General features: G+C 41.9%; 2 protein-coding genes across 15 annotated transcripts in view; one reads left to right on the top strand and one right to left on the bottom strand.

The window, feature by feature from the left end:
- Positions 1 to 22484, top strand: part of CPEB3 (cytoplasmic polyadenylation element binding protein 3) — a 244676-nt gene that overhangs the window by 73373 nt on the left and 148819 nt on the right. The gene's annotated exons all lie outside the window — the stretch shown is intronic.
- On the bottom strand, positions 1784 to 7525 carry LOC100985826 (H/ACA ribonucleoprotein complex subunit 2-like). The gene has a single exon (XM_034931101.3). The coding sequence runs from the start codon at positions 2713 to 2715 to the stop codon at positions 2254 to 2256; it is 462 nt and encodes a 153-aa protein (XP_034786992.1). The 5' UTR covers positions 2716 to 7525; the 3' UTR covers positions 1784 to 2253.

Below are 22484 nucleotides of genomic sequence, written 5' to 3'. Positions count from 1 at the left end.
TTCTAAACCATCAAAGAAAGTGTGTTCAACATAATTTGCATTGCACATATTATTAATAATCTGGACTGATGGCTTTTTACAGTAGTCAGTATTGTAAAAAGATATATAGAAAAGTTATGCACTATAGGTCTATGTTCACCTGAGCCTTAGGAAGTCGAGGCTGCAGCGAGCTGTGATCATACCACTGCGCTCCAGCCTGGGTGGCAGATTGAGACCCTGTCTGAAAAGAAAAAAAAAAAAAGAAAAGGTGGGGAAGTGGAACTGCTGTGAGGTCAGGACCTGGAGTGAATGAGAGCATCTCTTCATGCTATAGAGCACCCTATGACAATCTCTATTGTTCTTACTCTATAGGTTTCACAAAAGGTCTTTGTTTGACAGTTTATGTTGGCCTACTGTGGGTAGTTCACTTGTGGGTAGGCTGGAGAACAGGATCTATGCTTGTAATGGTTTTCATTAAAACACAGACCCATGTCTCAATTTTTTATATACCTAGGCATACACATATGCACATATATCCATGCATCCTGTAAGATTGAGTAGGAGACATTTTCAATTGGCCATGTAATGGCAAAGTCGTATCAGTGATCTAAAAGTCAAAATTTCTCTTTGATTTTGTTTTTGGTGTTTGTTTGTTTGTTTGTTTGTTTGTTTTGAGATGGAGTCTTGCTCTGTAGCCCAGGCTGGAGTGCAGTGGCGCGATCTCAGCTCACTGCAACCTCCACCTCCCAGGTTCAAGCGATTCTCCTGCCTTAGCTTCCCAAGTAGCTGGGATTACAGGTGTGTGCCGCCACTCTGGGCTAATTTTTATATTTTTAGTAGAGACGAGGTTTCACCATGTTGGTCAGGCTGGTCTCAAACTCCTGACCTCGTGATCTGCCCACCTCAGCCTCCCAAAGTGCTGGGATTACAGGTGTGAGCCACTGTGCCCGGCCTTGTTGTTGTTTTTTGAGATAGGGTCTCACTCTTTTACCCAGGCTGCAGCGTACTGATGTGTAATCACAGCTCACTGAAGCCTTGACTTCTTGGGATCAGGCGATCCTCCCACCTCAGCCTCCTGTGTAGCTAGGACTACAGGTGTGGACCATCATGCCCAGATAATTTTTTGTATTTTTTGTAGAAACGGGGTTTTGCCATGTTGGCCAGGCTGGTCTTGAACTCCTGGGCTCAAGCTGTTTTACTGCCTCAGTTTCACAAAGTCCTGGAATTACAGGCCCGACCTCTTTGATTTTGAAATACTGTTTTGTCAGTGGTCATTTATAATCATTTGTTGTTAAAATGAATTTTTTTTTTTTATTATTTTTTTGAGGCGCAGTTTTGCGCTTGTTGCCCAGGCTGGAGTGCAATGGCACGATCTCGGCTCACCGCAACCTGTGCCTCCCAGGTTCAAGTGATTCTCCTGCCTCAGCCTCCTGAGTAGCTGGGATTACAGGCATGCGCCACCACGCCCAGCTAATTTTTGTATTTTTAGTAGAGATGGGGTTCCTCCATGTTGGTCATGCTGGTCTCGAACTCCCGACCTCAGGTGATCCACCCACCTTGGCCTCCCAAAGTGTTGGGATTACAGGCATGAGCCACCACGCCCAGCTTGTTAATATGAATTTAATTTGATTTCTTGAGTACTCATTGATGGTAGAGACTTGAAAAGCATGCTGGGAGTCAAAGTTGCAGAATTTATTGTGAATCATCATATTGATAAATCAATTAAAGATGTTAAATTTAGATGCCACCATAGTGGTTTATATCATTAGTGCATGGCTCTCAAGTTGGGAATTTTATTCTGTGCATATATATGTGTGTGTGTGTGTGTGTATATATATATATATAATTTTTTTTTTTTTTTTGAGGCAGAGTCTCGCTGTGTCGCCAGGCTGGAGTGCAGTGGCATGATCTTGGCTGACCGCAACCTCCGCCTCCCAGGTTCAAGTGATTCTCTTGCCTCAGCCTCCCGAATAGCTTGGACTACAGGCGCATGCCACTATGCCCAGCCAATTTTTTTTTTTTTTTTTTAGTCTTAGCATTTACTTTCTCCACTCTACATTCTTGGAACAGCCTTTAGTTATACAGGAAATGGCACTGATGGACAGAAGACTAGCGTTACCTTCATGAAAGGGCTGTTAGAGCTGCCTGGTAAGAAGGCGTGCCTTGGGGAACTGGGAAGATGCCGTCAGTGTGGGTGGGCAGGAGGACAGCCAGTCGTCCTGTCGTCAGCCCAGTAGCTTCCAGCGGCAGGTGCCCAGGTGCTACCGGAGCCCCTCATAGGGGTAGGGGCAGGGACTGCACCTCCTCCAGGCACTCGTCGTAAGCCTCCTGGTACTCCTCGTGGGGCTTGACCATTATCACACAGGTGGGGCGCTTGGAGCCTGCGGCTGCACCCAGGTCCGTCTTAGAGGGGATATAGACATAGGGCAGATTTCGGTCCTCACACCTAACTGGGAGATGGCAGTATACCTCAATGGGCAGTGTGTCTCCTGCCAAAACCATGATCCCTTTTTCTCCTTTGTTGACAAATTTCTGAACCTCTTTCACCCCGCGCCGAATCTGCTTCTGCTTCACCGCTTTCTTGATGCATTTGTAGAGCTTCCGCTTGAGGCGGTGAGAAGCCAGGAGCTGCGCGATGGGGTTCTGGTTGACCAGCAGCTCCTGGTAGGTGCGCTCCGCGGAACACACCTCCGCCTGAGCCTCGGGCCCTTCGGGATCTACCTTTATTTTGGTCATCGCAGCGGCCGCTGAAACCTAGTCCCAGGGAGGCTGCCCAGCCAAATTTTGTTTTTAGTAGGGATGGGGTTTCACTATGTTGGCCAGTATGATCTTGATCTCTTGACCTTGTGATCCGTCCTCCTCGGCCTCCCAAAGTGCTGGGATTACAGGTGTGAGCCACTGCACCCAGCCATCAAAATATATATATTTTTAAATGATTTTAATTCTGATATTCTAGTTCAGGTTTCATACGATTTAGAGAGTATCTGATATCTTTGCTTATTAAAAAAAAAAAAAATGAGCTGGGCGCGGTGGCTCAGGCCTGTAATCCCAACACTTTGGGAGGCCGAGGCAGGTGGATCATGAGGTCAGGAAATGGAGACCATCCTGGCCAACATGGTGAAACCCTGTCTCTGCTAAAAATACAAAAATTAGCTGCATGTGGTGGCACGCACCTGTAGTTCCAGCCTACTCGGGAGGCTGAGACAAGAGAATCGCTTGAACCTGGGAGGTGGAGGTTGCAGTGAGCCGAGATCGTGCCACTGCACTCCAGCCTGGTGACAGAGTGAGACTTGTTCTCAAAAAAAAAAAAAAAAAAAAAAAAAAAAGCCGGGCGCCATGGCTCATGCCTGTAATTCCAGCACTTTGGGAGACTGAGGCAGACAGATCATGAGGTCAGGAGTTTGAGACCAGCCTGGCCAACACAGTGAAACCCCATCTCTACTAAAAATACAGATAATTAGCTGGGCGTAGTGGTGGGCGCCTGTAATCCCAGCTACTCAGGAGGCAGAGGCAGAAGAATCGCTTGAACCCGGGAGGTGGAGGTTGCAGTGAGTCGAGCTCACACCACTGCACTGCAGCCTGGTGACAGAGTGAGACTCCATCTAAAGAAAAAAGCCAGGTGCAGTGACTCATGCCTGTAATCCCAGCACTTTGGGAGGCTGTGGTGGGCGGATCAGGAGATCAGGAGTTCAAGACCAGCCTGGCCAACATGGTGAAACCCCATCTCTACTAAAAATGCAAAAAATTAGCTGGGTGTAGTGGTGGGTGCCTGTAATCCCAGCTACTTAGGAGGCAGAGGCAGGAGAATCGATTGAACCCAGGAGGTGGAAGTTGCAGTGAGCTGAGATTGCACTACTGCACTCTAGCCCGGGCAACAGAGTGAGACTCCGTCTCAAAAAAAAAAAAAAAAAAAATCATGGCTTGGCACTGTGGCTCACGTCCGTGATGCCAGCACTTTGGGTGGCCAAGGTGGGTGGATCACTTGAGGTCAGGAGTTTGAGACTAGCCTGGCCAACATGGCAAAACCCCGCCTCCACTAAAAATACAAAAATTAGCCAGATGTGGTGGCATATGCCTGTAATTCCAGCTACTTGGGAGGCTGAGGCATGCGAATCACTTGAACCCAGGAAGCAGAGGCTGCAGTGAGCCAAGATTGCACCACTGCACTCCAGCTGGGTGACAGAGTGAGACTCTGTCTCAAAAAAAAGAAATAACAAAAAACTTTTACTGATGTTAGGAATGCTGGGAAAGTTGAAAAAAAAATTGTTAAAATAAATTTGAGCCAGGCATAGTGGCTCATGCATGTAATCCCAGCACTTTGAGAGGCCGAGGCGGGCAGATCACGTGAGGTCAGGAGTTTGAGACCAGCCTGGCCAATATGGTGAAACCTCATCTCTAGTAAAAATACAAAAAAAATTAGCCAGATGTCATGGCGCATGCCTGTAATCCCAGCTACTTGGTGGGCTGAGGCAGGAGAATTGCTTGAACCTGGGAGGCGGAGGTTACAGTGAGTTGAGATCACGCCACTGCACTCCAGCCTGCGGGACAGAGCGAGACTTCATCTTAAAAAAAAAAAAAAAATTGAGTGGTATCTTAGTTCATTTGTGTTGCTGTAACAAAAATACCACAGTTTGGGTAATTACAAAGAACAGAAATTTATTTCCTCACAGTTCTGGAGGCTGGGAAGTCCAAGATCAAAGTTGCCAGTGGGTTTGATGTCTGGTGAGGGCTCCTCTCTGCTTCCAAGATAGTGCCTTGTTGGTGCATTCTCCAAAGAGCATGCTGAGTCTTCACATGACAGAGGGATGGAAAGTCAAAAAGGGTCTAAGCTGGTTCCCTCTAACCCTTTTATAAGGCACTAATCCATGCATGAGGGTGGAGCCCTCATGACTTAATCACTTCCCAAAAGGCCCCCCACCTCTTAATATCACCACAATGGAGATTAAGTTCAAGTCATGAATTTTGGGGGACATTCAGTCCATAGCAGGTGGGATGGGTGACTATTTGGTGGAAAATGAAAATGGTTGTGTGTTACTTGAGATTAATATGTGTGCAATGGTAAAAAGTTGAAAGTTGAGTCATATGTATGGTTTTCTGTTTGGTGATTTTGGGGATAAATTTGGCTTTTTAGAAGTATGGCTTATATTTCTGTAATTCTGGAGTTTAAATGTGACCATGAATTGCAGTCAAAATGGCAGGGTATAATTCACTTTGTGCTGGGGAGATTTGGTGGACTTCAACTAATTTGCCATATTATAATTAGCTCTAGACTAGGAGATTTACCCTAGTTGTTGGGCTTTAACATAGTGTTCTACTGAGTCCTGAGACTGTTGGAAAAAGTAGTGGAGATGGCCATGTTTGTTTTGTGTTTCATTTAAAATCTGCTTTAAAGACCCAGTCAGGAGTTAAGTGTCAAATCATAAAAATAGTAAGGTTCTACAAAGTCTAAAAATTTAGGACATGTTTATAGCCTGTTCTTAAGATTCCAGCTTCAATGAAATTGATATATTATGCCTGTTGTTTCTACATTAATCTTATGTTCTTCTACTCTACCATTCCAGGAACCGAAATAAGGTAGATTGCTACAAGTATGGATTTTAATTTTGGTAATTTAAATCATTAGACAGAACAACTTATTTATAAATTACCCTTTTCAAACCGATCATCATTGTTTCTGTTTGTTAAACTTAATGAATCTCCAACACAACTTATTTCACTTTACAATTCTTATTCATTGACTTTTGTTAAAGCCCCATGTAAACACCACTAGGGAAATCTGTTAATTATATGAAACTGAGTTTCCTAAACTTGCTGAGCAAGCACTACCTTGACAGAGCCTCAGGAGTATCTTAGAAGAAGGAGTGTCTTAGGATGGGAGAAGTTAGGGTACTTAATAAGGTTTTGGGGCCTGGGGTTACTCATAATGTGGTTTTAGGGCAGAAGTAAACAAGATTTGGGTGGGGATTGGTAAAATGTATAAACTGGCCTAGTTGCTGAAACTTTGGAATGCAGGAATTTAAGCAGAGTTACCATGAACTCTGTCTATAGCAGTGCTGTCCAAAGAAATAGACTGCAAGCTACATAGATCATTTTAAATTTTCTAGTGGCACATTTGAAAAGTAAAAAGAAACACGTGAAATTTTTTAAATTTTATTTATTTTTTGTAGAGATGGGGTCTTGCTATGTTGCCCAGGCTGGTCTGGAACTTCTGGCTTTAAGTGATCATCTCACCTTGGCCTCCCAAAGTGCTGGGATTATAGGTGTGAGCCACCATGCTTGGCTGAAATTAATTTTACTAATATATTTTATTTAACCTCTATATGTGAAATGTTATTTCAACACATGATCAATACAAAAATTATTAATGAGATGTTTTACTTTTTTTTGTACTAAGTCTTTGAAATCCAGTGGGTACTTTACAAATACAGCACATCTCAGTTTATTCTAGCGACATTTCAAGTGCTCAATAGCCACATGTGGTTAGTGGCTACTATATTGGACAATGAAGATATATTGTTTTAGGCTGGGCAAAGTGGCTCACACCTGTAATCCCAGCACTTTGGGAGACCGAGGTGAGTGGATCACCTGAGGTCAGGAGTTTGAGACCAGCCTGGCCAACATGGTGAAACCCCATCTCTATTAAAAACACAAAAATTAGCTGGGCAGTGGTGAGTGCCTGTAATCCCAGCTACTTGGGAGGCTGAGGCAGGAGAATTGGTTGAACCTGGGAAGTGGAGGTTGCAGTGAGCCGAAGTTGCACCACTGTACAACTGTCTTGTTGTACACTGTCTTGTTGTATCACTGTCTTGTTGCCTGGGCAACAAGAGTGAAACTCCATCTCAAAAAAAAAAAAAAAAGGATTTATTGTCTTAAAACATATATGTTGGAGCTGGGCACGGTGGCTCCTGCCTATAATCCTGGCACTTTGGGAGGCCAAGGTGAGCACATCACTTGAGGTCAGGAGTTCAAAACCAGCCTGGCCAACATAGTGAAACCCTGTCTCTACTAAAAGTACAAAAAATAAAAATAAAAAATTAACCGGGAGTGGTGGCGGGTGCCTGTAATCCCAGCTTCTTGGAAGGCTGAGGCAGGAGAATTGCTTGAACCCTGGAGGTGGAGGTTGCAGTGAGTCGAGATGGCACCACTGCACTCCAGCCTGGGCAACAAAGTGAAACTCCGTCTCAAAAAAAGAAAAAGATATATTATCTTAGAACATATATGTTTGAGCTGGGCGCAGTGGCTCATGCCCATAATTCTAGCACTTTGGGAGGCTGAGGTGGGCGGATCACTTGAGGTCAGGAGTTCAAAACCAGCCTAGCCAACATAGTGAAACCCGGTCTCTACTAAAAATACACACAAAAAAATTAACCTGGTGTGGTGGCGGGCTCCTGTAATCCCAGCTACTTGGGAGGCTGAGGCAGGAGAATTGCTTGAACCTGAGAGGCAGAGGTTGCAGTGAGCCAAGATCGCGCCACTGCACGCCAGCCTGGGCAACAGAGCGAGACTCTGTCTCAAAAAAAAAAAAAAAATTTATGATATATGTTTGAATGAGCTGTTGTTTAAAACAATTTGAGCTTAGATAGTTTGTGTTCCGTGTCATGATTTGGCACAGTTTATCTGTTCTGAGTCATAGTTTCTGTTTCTATGTGGTTTCTGTTTCATTTCTCACTTTCATGCATAAATCTGTGATCTTCCATTAGCATGCCATTATTAATACACATATACAGAGATATAATCTATAATTTACAAAGACAATGTAAGAGTTTTCTTGGATACTTGATAAATTATCTACCAGACTAAGCCTTCACTTCCAGTAGGTATTGTTTCATCAAATTTTCTAAACAAAAATTGTCTAAAAGTGGCTGAATGCTTATATTGTTCCACCACCGTTTTTATTTTATGTGGTGCTTTCTTTATAGCTGACAAAAGCATTTTACATATATTCTCACTTATAAGATATTTCATGGTATTTTCTTTGAGCTTTCATGTTTATAGCTTTTATTTATTGATTTATTTTTGAGATGGAGTCTCACTCTGTTGCCCAGGCTGGAGTGCAGTGATGTGATCTCAGCTCACTGCAACCTCTGCCTGTATTTGTATATGTACCAGGCTCAAGTGATTCTCCTGCCTCAGCCTCCTGAGTAGTGGGATTACAGGCACGTGCCACCACGCCTGGCTAATTTTTGTATTTTTATACAGACTGGGTTTCATCATCTTGGCCAGGCTGGTCTCGAACTCCTGACCTCAAGTAATCCGCCCGCCTTGGCCTCCCAAAGTGCTGGGATTACAGGCATGAGCCACCACGCCTGGCCATATTTATAGCTTTAAATGAAATTGTTTTTATTTAGTATAGATGTTATCAACACAATTATAACATTATTCAAATGAAGAGTAGTTGTTAAAGTCATCATATATTCATTGGAATTGAATTATACCCTCAGTTTTTCCAAGAGACTACAGATTGTTCAATAGTTTATGTATTACCCCTTGAAGTGTGTATGTGTGCGTGTATGTTTATATTTTTCTTCCTTTCTTTTGGTTTCCAGCAACTTTCCTATCCTGCATTATTTCAAAATAATTGCTATTAATTTTTTATACACATTCAGTTCCACTTAGTTGAATGGAATATATTTGCCACTTTCCTTTTTCACAGTTTCATAGTTTGCTGCCTGTAAATCATGCCTGATTTTACTTTGGTTCATTATTACTCCTTCATGAAGACAGAATTGAGGTCCCTTCTGCTTCCATACCATAGTTGATGACCACCTTCATTTGTATCTTTATAGCATCCAGGTAAGGTAGGCATTATTGTTATCCACATTTCTCAAATGAGGAAACTCATACACAGGGAGATTAAATAACTTATTCAATTCTATTGAAATTTGAATGCTTACAGTGTGCTGTGATTTAAATCTTTTTATTTTTATCTAACTGCAGAGCGGCAGAGCATTATAATTCTGGCTACTACAGGTCATCCCAATGAAAGACTGATTATTTTGGGTATATAATTATATAAATAGTGAGTTCTGTCTGCTTTTTCCTTTTCATTTCTTCTTGGCTTCTCTCTCCTTTTTCCTTCCTGAAATTGTTCCTTGAAATTCCACTTTTTTTTTTTTTTTTTTTTGAGACAGAGCCTAACTCTGTCGCCCAGGCTGGAATGCAGTGGCAAGATCTCGGCTTGGCTCACTGCAGCCTCGGGTTCAAGTGATTCTCCTGCCTCAGCCTCCTGAGTAGCTGGGATTACAGGCGCCTGCTACCACGCCCAGCTAATTTTTGTATTTTTAGTTGAGATGGGGTTTCACTGTGTTGGCCAGGCTGGTTTTGAACTCCTCATATTGTGATCTGCCTGTCTGCCTCCCAAAGTGCTGGGATTACAAGCGTGAGCCGCTGAAATTCCACTTTTGAGTCCTTGCATTTGGAATATTGTATATACCTGATAGTCTCATTGAAGGAAGATAATCATACTACCAGTCTTCTTGCTTATTGTTTCGGCCTCTAAAAAGTCTTTTTTGTTTGTTTTTTTGTTTTTTGACACAGAGTTTCTCTCTCTTGTTGCCCAGGCTGGAGTGCAATGGCACGATCTTGGCTCATTGCAACCTCTCCCTCCTGGGTTCAAGCGATTCTCATGCCTCAGCCTCCCAAGTAGGTGGGATTACAGGCATCTGCCACCACGCCGAGCTGATTTTTGTATTTTTGGTAGAGATGGAGTTTCACCATGTTGGCCAGGCTGGTCTCAAATTCCTGACCTCAGGTGATCTGCCTGCATCGGCCTCCCAGAATGCTGGGATTATAGGCGTGAGCCATTGTGCCTGGCCTAATATGCAGTAAATTAAGACGGTTCAGTCAGAATTTCCAAAATGTCTACATCACAGAATTTTTTTTTAAATAACAGCTTTATTACTGTCAAACGTTAGTGCTAACAAAATTTTTCCAAGTATGCTCAGGGCTGTTTCACTCTTTCTTCACTTATTCAACATGTTTACTGGGAACTTTAATATGCCAAGAATTAAAGATAAAAAGATTAAGTGAGGCATAGTCTCTGACTACAAGAAGCTAGTGATCTAGTTAATAGATGATGATTATATAATGAGGTAAATGCGATGACAGAGCCATATGCTAGGAATTATGGGAGGACAAACAAAGGAGGAGTCAAAAAAAGCTCTCAGGCTGGCATTGGCTCCTGCCCTGTAATCTCAGCACTTTAGGAGGCTGAGGCTGGTGAATCATTTGGGGTCAGGAGTTCGAGACCAGCCTGGCCAACATGGTGAAACCCCGGCTCTACTGAAAATACAAAAAATTAGCCAGGCATGATGGTGTGCACCTGTGGTCTCAGCTACTTGGGAGGCTGAGGCATGAGAATGGCTTGAACCTGGGAGGTGGAGGTTACAGTGAGCTGAGATCCCCCAACTGCACTCCAGCCTGGGCAACAGAGTGAGACTCTGCCTTAAAAAAAAAAAAGAAAGAAAAAAAAAAGGGCTTTCAGAAAAGGGAGGCCAGACACATTGCCCAACTTCCTTAAAATTTGGAACGACCCAAGAAGAGATTCCTCAAAGGACACACAGGCTATAGGGCTGCAAATAGCTAAGATTTATTTGTAAATAGCAAGTTTCTTCTACATAAATACTTATCAGATTCTTGAAAACTATTAACATTAAGGATGTAGCTTGGTAAACCCTTTCTCCAGGACAGCATCTGGTTAATTTGTGTATGAATATGCAGAAGTTCAAAATGGCATTCTACCACAAAGGAGTCTGACTTTAAAGACTTGTAAAATGTGTAGCCTTGAATCTTTACCCTGGTATTCAACTTGGGGGATTTGTAGGGAAATATTACCATTATCTGTTGAGCTAGACAAGCAAATATTCACTTTCTAGCATACTCAGGCTACAAAATAATCTAATTTCTTCCTATTACCATTTATTTATAGAATACTTATACAGCTCATAAAGCATTTTCCCCACATATTTTTGCTCATCAGAACCTCACCAAGGTATTCTTTTGAGCCTTGCTTAGGATACCCTATCCTACTTCAACATATCCCAGGTCCTTTCTCCTCTTGTTAAGCCAACAACAGGACTATCAAATATTTTTGGAAGTAAATAATAGCAGAACATTAATGACCAATATTGGCTATGTGCCCAGTACTGTTTTAAGCACTTAACATGTTTTTTTGTTGTTGTTTGTTTTGAGACAGAGTCTCACTCTATCGCTCAGGCTGGAGTGTAGTGGTGTGATCTCGGCTCACTTCAACCTCTGCCTCCTGGGTTCAAGCAATTCTCCTGCCTCAGCCTTGTGAGTAGCTGGGACTACAGGCATGTGCCACCATACCCAGCTAATGTTTGTATTTTTAGTAGAGACGGAGTTTCACCATGTTGGCCAGAGTGGTCTGGATCTCTTGACCTCGTGACCTGCCAGCCTCGGCCTCCCAAAGTGCTGGTATTACAGGCGTGAGCCACTGTGCCTGGCTGCATGGTGATTAAACATAGATTAACATGTTTTATCTCATTTCTTCCTCGCAAAAGCCTATAAAAGTAAATACGATTATTATCCCATTTACAAATGAGAAAACTGAGGCACAAAGATATCACATACAAAGTGTCTGAGTCAAAATTAAAGCGCAGGCAATTCAGAGCCTTAAAACCATTCTGTCTTTCTGTCTCCAGGTTGAGAAATATTCCTAGTTAGCAATTCTCATTTCTCCTATTGTCTTACCATTATCTTATCTTTCTACTCAGCCTAGTATGTGGTGTGTGTATGTACATGAAAGAGAAATGGGCTGGGTATGGTGGTGCATGCCTGTAATTCCAGCACTTTGGGAGGCCGATGGGGGCAGATTGCTTGAGCCCAGGAGATTTAGACCAGCCTGAGCAACATGGCAAAACCCTGTCTCTACAAAAAATACCAAAATTAGCAGGGCATGGTGGCATATGCCTGTGGTCCCAGCTACTCAGGAGGCTGAGGTAGGAGGATCACTTGAGCCTGGAAGGTCCAGACTATTAGCCAAGATCGTGCCACTGTACTCCAGCCTGGGTGACAGAGTGAGACCCTGTCTCAAAACAAAAAAAAAGGAAAAAAGAAATGTACCTTCTCATATTGTTTCTTATTCATTAAGCTGAATTCCACAATAACAAAGGAAAGCAAAAGCATGAATAATTCCAAAGCACTTTTTTAGTCTATAATTTTAAATACCTCTCCCAGACCTATTAAAGGACTCAAAAAATCTGTTTTACTTCAGTTTGTTTCCATATTTTGGGGAAACAGTTTACTTAAGTGAAAAACTTGAATAATTTGCCTAGAAAAGTAATTAAAGTATGACCTTTAAGTATAGCTATCTGAAGGTTATTAAATGGACTCAATATGCAAAAATTAATTATATTCCCCAAGTTTCATAGAAACATTTATTGCCTAAAAAATAAGATATGAACATAAATAAATATATAAACATAAATACAAGTTTAAGAATTAAAAAAAGAAAATAGCCAGGTGTGTTGGCATGTGCCTTAAGTCCTAGTATTTGAGAGGATGTGGTAGGAGGATCGCTTGAACCCAGGAGCTGGAGGCTACAGATGTACTCCAGCCTGAGTGACAAAGTGAGACCCTGTCTCAAAAAGAAAGGGAAAAAGAGTACATAGAGATTACTTTTTCTGGACCCAACTATCACCAGAATATATTAAGACTTTCTGAGGCCGGGTGTCGTGGCTCATGCCTGTAGTCCCAGCACTTTGGGAGGCTGAGGAGGGTGGATCACCAGAGGTTGGGAGTTCGAGACCAGCCTGACCAACATGCCGAAATCCCGTTTCTGCTAAAAATACAAAAAATTAGCCGGGCGTGGTGGCGCGTGCCTGTAATCCCAGCTACTTGGGAGGCTGAGGCAGGAGAATCTCTTGAACCCGGGAGGTGGAGGTTATGGTGAGCCGAGATCGCGCCATTGCACTCCAACTTGGACCAGCGAAACTCTGTCTCCAAAAAAAAAAAAAAGTATTTACTGGACTTTACTTTATGACATTTAAAGTACCCTAAAGTATCATTATTAGAATGGTACTGGCTTTATTTTAAAGTAAAATTTTTTAACCTTCTAAATACCAAATATTTTAATAAATGTGGATGCTTTCCATTTTAGATGCTTTATTAACATGTTCACCTCTTAAATGGGGTAACATTTAAATGGAAGATTAGGTTAAAGACTTAGGTTCTTTTCTCCCTGGAATGCTTACATAACACATAATTTGTGTGTAGTTGGCCTTCTTCAAGGATACTTGATTTGTATTAACTGAATTTAGGCTGGGCGCAGTGGCTCACACCTGTAATCCTAGCACTTTGGGAGGCTGAGGTGGGAAGATCACTTGAGTCAGGAGTTCGAGACCAGCCTGGCCAATGTGGTGAAATCCTGTCTCTACTAAAAATACAAAAATTAGCCGGGCATCATGGCGTGCACCCATAATCCCAGCTACTCAGGAGGCTGAGGCAGGAGAATTGGTTGAACCTGGGAGGCAGAGGTTGCAGTAAGCCAAGATCACGCCACTGCACTCCAGCCTGGGTGACAGAGTGAGACTCCGTCTCAAAAAAAAAAAAAAAAAAAAAGGACTGAATTTAATATTTAGTTTCCTCATCTGTAAAAAAAGATATTGTAATATCTACTTCATAGGACAGTTATAAAAATTAAATGAGGTAATCCAATGAGATACTCATCAGCACAGGGTCTGGCACATATTAATTATCTATTATATGGTAGCTATGACTTAATCAGTTCTACGAGGCTTGTTATGAAAAACAGTATACACATCCATTTTCCTCTCCCCAGAGGCAGATTGGCTGCTTTTGAAAAATAAACCAGCATTACTTTGTCAGGGATAGGTTTAGCATGAAAGCAGTTTGGGCGTAAGCCTGTTCAAATTAAAAAATGATAAAGCTTTAAAAGTGGTTAAGACAGCTGCACCTGTAATCCCAGCACTTTGGGAGGCCAAGGTGGGTGGATCCTGAGGTCAGGAGTTCAAGACCAACTTGGCCAAGATGGTGAAACCCCATCTCTACTAAAAATACAAAAATTCGCTGGACGTCGTGTCAGGTACCTGTAATCCCAGCTACTCGGGAGGCTGAGGCAAAGAATTGCTTGAACCTCAGAGGCACAGGTTGCAGTGAGTCATTATTGTACCACTTTACTCCAGCCTGGGTGACAGATCGAGACTCTGTCTCAAAAAAAAAAAAAAAAAAAAAAAAGTGGTTAAGATAGTTTTGGCTTTTGAATACAATATTCTATTATGTTTATTTTGGTTATTTAATCCAATTTTATTATTTGTCTCATTTTAATTTAAGTCTCTTTTTATCTGGAATTAGAGTTGTACAATAAACTTGAGATTCAAGGGGTTTTTTGTTTTTGTTTTACCATTTTCCTTCCACTAGAAGAGAGGGGTTTGGAAACTAAGATAATGAGCTTCTATTTCTCTGGTCCCAGACCATGAACTTGGAGTGAATTTCTTTGGTACTTACCAGGTTCCCTGTTTTAAAATATGCGAACATGTACATTGGTGACCTTTCCAGTGATGGCCAGGGAGTGACAATGAAGAGCTATAGTCCGTAGCTCTTAATCTGTGTGTACACTGGGCAGGGCATCATCTGTTGGTTTCTGAAAGGAGGTGGAGCCCTAGAAAGCTGCTAGCCCAAATTGACACAGCTGTTGTTTTATTGCTTTTATTGCTATAGGATGATTTGCATAAAAGCTGCTGCATAGTTCCTAAATTCAAGGATCAAGGGGATAACAGGGGGCCACAGCAGAAGCGTTCACGTCGCGGCCCCTGTCAGATTCTGGTGAATCTGCGAATTCTGCTGTATATCTCCTTACCCAACCACCCAAGTCAAACAGCAATTGAAATGAACAGCTTATAGGTGTCTTTTACGGCCCAGTGATGCTTCTAGGGAGATGCTGTAGCATGTCATTCTTAAAATGTGCCCTGGTCATAAATGGGGTCAGCTGGGCCTCTGAAGAACACAGTATATCACTGTAAGACAGGAATCCATGGGATTAAAAAAACAACTCATCAGAAGCAGTGGGAGACAGGCGAAGATGCTGTTTGTGGGTAATATGGTTAATAATTGCTTATAGGTTCCTGGAGAAATATTAAAGATATCTTTAGAAATGTAAAAGGTGCATGTTGTGATGATAGATGGCATTAGTTATTTGACTGGCAGTAGGGTTACCTTGGGAGTTTTACTACTGTCTGGTTTAGGTTTAATTCCTGGGTTCCTTCATTGGCTCCTGAATGGAGCAGCTGAAGTCAAGCCGCAGTCAGTGGAGCAGCTGAAGTCAAGACTTTGCCTTCCTTCAGCTCAAAAAATTGAGGACGTGGTGGCTCATGTCTGCAATCCCAGCACTTTGGGAGGCCAAGCACTTTGGGTGAATCACCTGAGTTCAGGAGTTCAAGACCAGCCTGGCCAACATGGTGAAACCTCGTCTGTACTAAAAATACAAAAATTAGCCAGGCATGGTGGCAGGCTCCTGTAATCCCAGCTACACCTCTAAAAAAAAATATATATATATATATATACACACATGTATATATACACACATATATATACATATATATACATATATACATATATACGTATATATACATATACATATATACATATATACGTATATATACATATATACATACATATATATACATATATATATATCATCTCTTATGTCTTGTACCTAAAGTTAGATGATTTACCGAAAGTGTCATAGTTCTGTTAAAGTCTTAGAAATGCCTTTTAAAAATAACAGCTTAAAGGCTGGGCGCGGTGGCTCACGCCTGTAATGTCAGCCCTTTGGGAGGCCGAAGTGGGTAGATCATGAGGTCCAGAGATCGAGACCATTCTGGCTAACACGGTGAAACCCTGTCTCTACTAAAAATACAAAAAATTAGCCGGGCGTTGTGGCACATGCCTGTAATCCCAGCTACTGGGGAGGCTGAGGCAGGAGAATTGCTTGAACCTGGGAGGCAGAGGTTGCAGTGAGCCAAGATGGCGCCACTGCACTCTAGCCTGGGCGACAGAGCTAGACTCTATCTCAAAAAAAAAAGCTTAAAAATAAAAAATTTAAACAAGATAAGAAAAAATAAAAATAATAGATTTATTGAGATGTAATTCACATATCGTGAAGTTCACTCTTAAAATATACAATGTAGCGGTTTTTAGTATAATGACTAAATTGTGTGTCAGTCATTATGATCTAATTCTAGAACATTTTTATCACCCCAAAAAGAAAAAAAATCAAACTCACTAGCAGTCAATCTGCATTTTGCCCTGATTTCCCAGCCTAAGGCAATGACCAATCTACTTCCTATTTCTATAGATAATATGTCTGTTCTGGACCTTACATATAAATGAAATATCATATGTAATTTTTTGTGATTGTCTTCTTTCACTTAGTGTTTTAAGGTTCATCCATGTTGTAGCATGTATCAATACTTCATTTAATTTTTAAAATTTTTATATTTTTAATTTTATAATTTGTAATTTTTGTGGGTGCATACTAGATATATTTATTTACAGTACTTCATTTATTTTTACTGCTGAATGTTATTGCATTATATGCATGTGCCAAAATTTGTTTATCCATTTACCAGTTGATAGGCATTTGGGTAGTTTCCAGTTTGGGGAAATTATAAATAACATTGTTTTATAAAGTTGTTAAAAACATCCGTGTATATGGATCCATAGGTTTTTGTGTGGACATATGTTTTTATTTATCTTGGGTAAATACTTGGGAGTGGGACTGCTAGGTTGTGTGCTTAAGTATATGTTTAACTTTATAAGAAACAGCCAAACTGTTTTTCCAAAGTGGCTGTGCCATTTTGCATTCCTACTAGGAATTTATGAGAATTCTGGTTGTTCTGCATCCTAGTCAGCATTTGGAGTTGTCAGGGTGTGTGTTTGGTTTTTTTATCCATTCTAGTAAATGAGTAGTTCTTTCTTAGTTTAAAGTAAAAGTCTTGCAAGATGAATTCATCAAAAGAACAATTTAAATGTGAGGTAAGCATTTACTGAATGTCTGTTGTATGCCAGGCCCTCTGCTCGATAATGGGAATGCAGAGAAATAAGACACATTTCTGCTCCCATGAGACTTACAGTTTATTGAGAGTGACAGGCATGTAAAGAAGTAATTACAATATACTTAGTTCTAATTACCTAGAATCAGTCTGGGATGGGGAAGGAGAGTTGATACCTGGAAGAAGAAAATAATATTAGGAGCTACATGTACTTTTGCATAAAGTTCTAAGATAGGTTTTGATAGCAAAGGTTAAGCTCCCCCTTTATTGTTATACCTAATAAATCAATGCCCAGTAAACTTCTTGAGATAATATTCTGCTGGCTAACAACCCAATGATTTGGGGTGACATCAACTAATCACTTTCAAAAGTCACATATGCACACTAACCAGGGAAAGGGGCAACTTTAATTTTTGTTGGTTTTTGTTTGTTTGTTTGTTTGTTTTTGAGACAGTGTCTTGTTCTGTTGCCCAGACAGGAGTGCGGTGGCACCACCTTGACTCACTGTAGCGTCTGCCTCCCGGGTTCCAGTGATTCTCCTGCCTCAGCCTCCCAGGTAGCTGGGCTTACAGGCACATGCCACTATGCCCGGCTAATTTTTATATTTTTAGTAGAGACGGGGTTTCACCATGTTGGCCAGGCTGGTCTCGAACTGCTGATCTCAGGTGATCCGCCTGCCTCGGCCTCCCAAAGTGCTAGGATTACAGGTATGAGCCACCGTGCCCGGCCTAATTTTTGTACTTTTTTGATGCCTTCTCTTCTGACCGTCATAGTCATTGCTTTCCCTTTCTGTATCCTTCCTGGGTTGGCCTCATTTCTGCCTTTTCCCTAGCACACTGCTAAGCTGTATAATCACTCCTTTTTACTTTCAATATTTTCTTTTAGTCAGACACCATTGACTGGAAAAATCACTCCTTTTTAAATTGCATATGTACTTAACTATGAACTGTTTACCACAGTCAGCAATGGCAGCAGGTGGCATTTGTACTTTTTATACAGTTGACCACTGTAGCATTTACCCTGCTGAATCCAGCCTCAAAATGTAGGGTCATGTCAGGTAATTCCGAGAGCCATGTTTCTCTGTGTATGATATACTAAGCCTCTTATCTGACCTGCCTGGCTAAAACCAGAAGAGCTGTGAAGAAACATTAGGAATAGGGAGAACATGAAAAGACTGGGCAAAAATGTGCTTCAAGTTGAGTCATGTTTATCTAATTTTTGAGCATCCTTCAGAGCAGGTGATACTATCCTTGGTTTTTTTTTTAACTTCTCCAGAACCTTAGCTTGGTTTCCTGTTACACAGCAAGTAAAAACACAATCTGATAAAAAGCTTTAAGTAAGTGGAATTAGTCATCCTCAGGAAGAAAAAGATGAGGAATCTATAATTTCTCTGTATGCCCTAATCTTTTTTTTTTTTTTTTTTTTGAGACGGAGTTTCACTCTTGTCGCCCAGGCTGGAGTGCAGTGGTGTGATCTCGGCTCACCTCAACCTCTGCCTCCCGGGTTTAAGCAATTCTCCTGCCTCAGCCTCCCAAGTAGCTGGGATTACAGGCATGCGCCACCACGCCCGGCTAATTTTGTATTTCTTAGTAGAGACAGGGTTTCTCCATGTTGGTCAGGCTGGTCTCGAACTCCCGACCTCAGGTGATCCGCCCACCTCGGCCTCCCAAAGTGCTGGGATTACAAGCGTGAGCCACCGTGCCCGGCCTGTATGCCCTAATCTTATACTGGGTTATTTTGAGGGTTCTTGAGAATTTATTGCATGGAAGACTGTTTAACAACAATTTTAAAGAATATTAAAATTCACAGTAGATGCTGATAATTTTCCCCCAAGGACAGAAAAGGGAGAAAAGTTTCAACTTCATTAGGACTTTAGGTTAGATATAAGGAGCATTTGCTTGCCATTGAGTGACTGAAGGAGAATATAGAATTAGGTTTTCCAGAGGGCTACAAATATAATAGTCTCATTTGGGATGGGTAAAATATACCATTGAATGAAGAGAGTGAGTGGAGGCAGGATTGGAGATGTTGGCATTTTAAAATAATTCTCTCTGTCTCTCTCTCTCTCTCTCTGTGTGTGTGTGTTTGGAGAAAAATAGGTTCGTATATTATGTAATGAATATCTATTTAAAAACAGATAAGGCATATTCATTGCTCTTAAACTGTTTATAGTGCAGAAGGGACCTGACATATTTCCCAATAACATATACTGAGTAGAAAATAAGAGCAGTAGGATGGAAATTTAGAAGCAGCTAGTTTTGTGAGTTTGTCCTTTTTTTTTTTTTTTTTTTGAGATGGAGTCTCTGTCACCCAGGCTGGAGTACGGTGGCGTGATCTCGGTTCACTGCAACCGCCGCCTCCCAGGTTCAAGCGATTCTCCTGCTTCAGCCTCCCGAGTAGTTGGGACTACAGGCGCGTGCCACCACACCCAGCTAATTTTTTAGTATAGACGGGGTTTCACCGTGTTAGCCAGGATGGTCTCGAACTCCTGACCTCTTGATCTACTTGATCCAGCCTGCCAAAGTGCTGGGATTATAGGCATGAGCCACCTCGCCCGGCCTTTTTTTTTTTTTTTTTTTTTGAGACAGAGTTTCACTTTTGTTGCCCAGGCTGGAGTGCAATGGCATGATCTCGGCTCACCGCAACCTCCACCTCCTGGGTTCAAGAGATTCTCCTGCCTCAGCCTCCTGAGTAGCTGGGATTACAGGCATGCGCCACCATGCCTGACTAATTTTGGATTTTTTGTAGAGACGGGGTTTCTCCATGTTGGTCAGGCTGGTCTCGAACTCCCGACCTCAGGTGATCCGCCTGCCTCAGCCTCCCAAAGTGCTGGGATTACAGGCGTGAGCCACTGCGCCCTGCCAGTTAGTCGTTTCTTATGTGTTAGATGCATTTAACTTCGGAATGTTTTATCCATGTATATGTTGCAGTCATGTGATAAATAGAAAACTCTTCCTTAGGAATTCCTCTAAAAAGTTTTTCTGTTTTCAATGACCACATTTATCTTTTCCTAGCTCTTTCAGACATCTACCATCCTTTTGATTTTTGGTCCTGTCTGTGTCCCTTTCTTCCCAACTAAGCCTCCATTGTTCATGGATCACACTGCAGCTAGTTAGTGTAGAAGCGTTAGAACATTACTGGTATGGACTTGAGAGTCACAGAACTAGTTTTATGTCCTTATTTCTGATCAGCTCTGTGACTGAGCAGTTACATAAACCTTTGTGAGCCTCAGTTTTCCTCAGTGAAATGGAGATAATACCTACTCTGCAGCGTTGTGGTGAGGAGGGAGATAGAACTTTAAACCATTTAGTCCAGTGCCTAGCACATGGTTAATTTTATCATTTGGTTCCAGAGCTACTTTTATCCCCAGATGCTGTTGGCCCTTTCAGCCTTCCACTTTGTATGTCTAGCAGAGGAAATGTCTAGGTATAAGCTAGAAAGGGTAGCAAGGGGTTCTGGATTCCTCTTCCAAGAAAAGGGCAGGTGAATGGGATAGGGCTGTTAGAGGCAGACCTGGGATTGTATAGAGGTAGATCAAACTACTTCTTGAGGTTAATTAGTTGTCAGTTGAGCAAAGGTCATTGACCAAGGGCAAGTGAGGGTCAAGTTGCTTGTGTTGCAGGGTGGGGTCAAAGAAACCTGTCTCTGGATTGTGACAGATTAAGTTAAAGGGAGTGTTTGTAAAAAGGATGTAAGGCTAGAGAGAATAGGAGGAAGTCAAGGAAGCAGTACAATGAGAATCCTTAAGAGCACGGTCTGGATTTGACTGGGTTTGAGCCCTGGCTCTGCCACTCACCATCCCCATAACCTTGAGCCAGTTATTTATTCTCTCCAAGACTTAATTTTTATTTTATTTTTATTTTATTTGAGATGGAGTCTCACTGTGTCACCCAGGGTGGAGTGCAATGGCGTGATCTCGGCTCACTGCAGCCTCCGCCTCCTGGGTTCAAGCGATTCTCCTGCTTCAGCCTCCCAAGTAGCTGGGGCTACAGGCATGTGCCACCACACCGGCTAATTTTTGTAGTTTTAGTAGAGATGGTGTTTCACTATGTTGGCCAGGCTGGTCTCGAACTCCCGACATTGCAATCTGCCCACCTCGGCCTCCCAAAGTGCTGGGATTACAGGAGTGAGCCACTGCGCCCAGCGACTTGTTTAATTTATAAAATGGGACAAAAGCTACCTACTTAATAGGGCTGTGAGATAATGCATATAGCATACGTAGAACAGTGACAGGCACATGTTAAATACTTGAAAAATTTATTACTATTAAATCCAGCTGAGGGAAGAAAGAGAAGACTAATGCAGTGGAGGTGAGCTGTTCTGTGTACAGCTAACTGACAACATCTTCACTGGTTATCTTCAAAGAAAAAGAGTCAATAATGGGCTGCATTATTTATAGATGTTCTAATACTTCTTGGTGTGTTTGCTTATAAAAACAAATAATGATGCTTTCCTGTTTCTCTGTATTGGGAAACAAAACTTATAAAAAAAGGTCTAACAGGTTAGTTGCCACTTGCAACTTTTGTCATTGAATGATAAATTGTGGCCTGGTTTTCTGTATACATAATTTCTGTTGATGAATTCCACTGTAGATTTTTCTGTTTTTTTCTATCCTTTTTGTTCTGTTTTTGCAGACTTCCTGGTTAATCACTTATTTCAGCAACGTTTACTACTTCTAAAACAAAAAGGATGAATGGTATGCATCAAATATAAGTTGATGAGGCATGGATGGAATTAATTTTAATGAGAACTCTCAGAGGCCTGAAGTTTGTTTAATTAAGCCTGTACAAATTCTATCATGCCTTTCACATGTCATATGTTTTCATCTCTTGAGCATTAAGTGAACCCTTTTAGGTTAGTATCTGTGAACTGCTAGGTTTAAAAATTTATTTTTCAGTACTCTTGAGATAGCATCACAGAAATCTTTTTGTGTTCTCCCTAATATTATGGTAGCCACCATGGTACAGATGCCTATATGTTCTGTATTTATACTGAAGAAACCATGAAGAGAGAATTATCCCCCACCCTTTTTTTTTTGAGATGGGGTCTCACTGTGTTGCCCAGGCTGTAGTGCAGTGGTGTGATCTAGGCTCACTGCAACCTCCACCTCCCAGGTTCAAGTGATTCTCCTGCCTCAGCCTCTGAAGTAGCTGGGATTACAGGCATCTGCCACCATGCCTGGCTAATTTTTTTTTTTTTGAGACGGAGTCTCGCTCTGTCGCCCAGGCTGAGTGCAGTGCCATGAGCTCGGCTCACTGCAACCTCCACCTCCCCAGTTCAAGCGATTCTCCTGCCTCAGCCTCCCGAGTAGTTGGGACTACAGGTGCGTGCCACCATGCCTGGCTGATTTTTTGTATTTTTAGTAGAGACGGGGTTTCACTATGTTAGCCAGGATGGTCTCGATCTCCTGACCTCGTGATCCACCCGCCTTGACCTCCTGAAGTGTTGGGATTACAGGCGTGAGCCACTGCA

Source organism: Pan paniscus, chromosome 8 (genome assembly GCF_029289425.2).
Source record: "Pan paniscus chromosome 8, NHGRI_mPanPan1-v2.0_pri, whole genome shotgun sequence".
In the NCBI taxonomy this organism is placed as follows: Eukaryota; Metazoa; Chordata; class Mammalia; order Primates; family Hominidae; genus Pan; species Pan paniscus.
The sequence above is the reverse complement of the archived record's forward strand: the minus strand, read 5'-3'. Positions and strand labels throughout refer to the sequence as shown.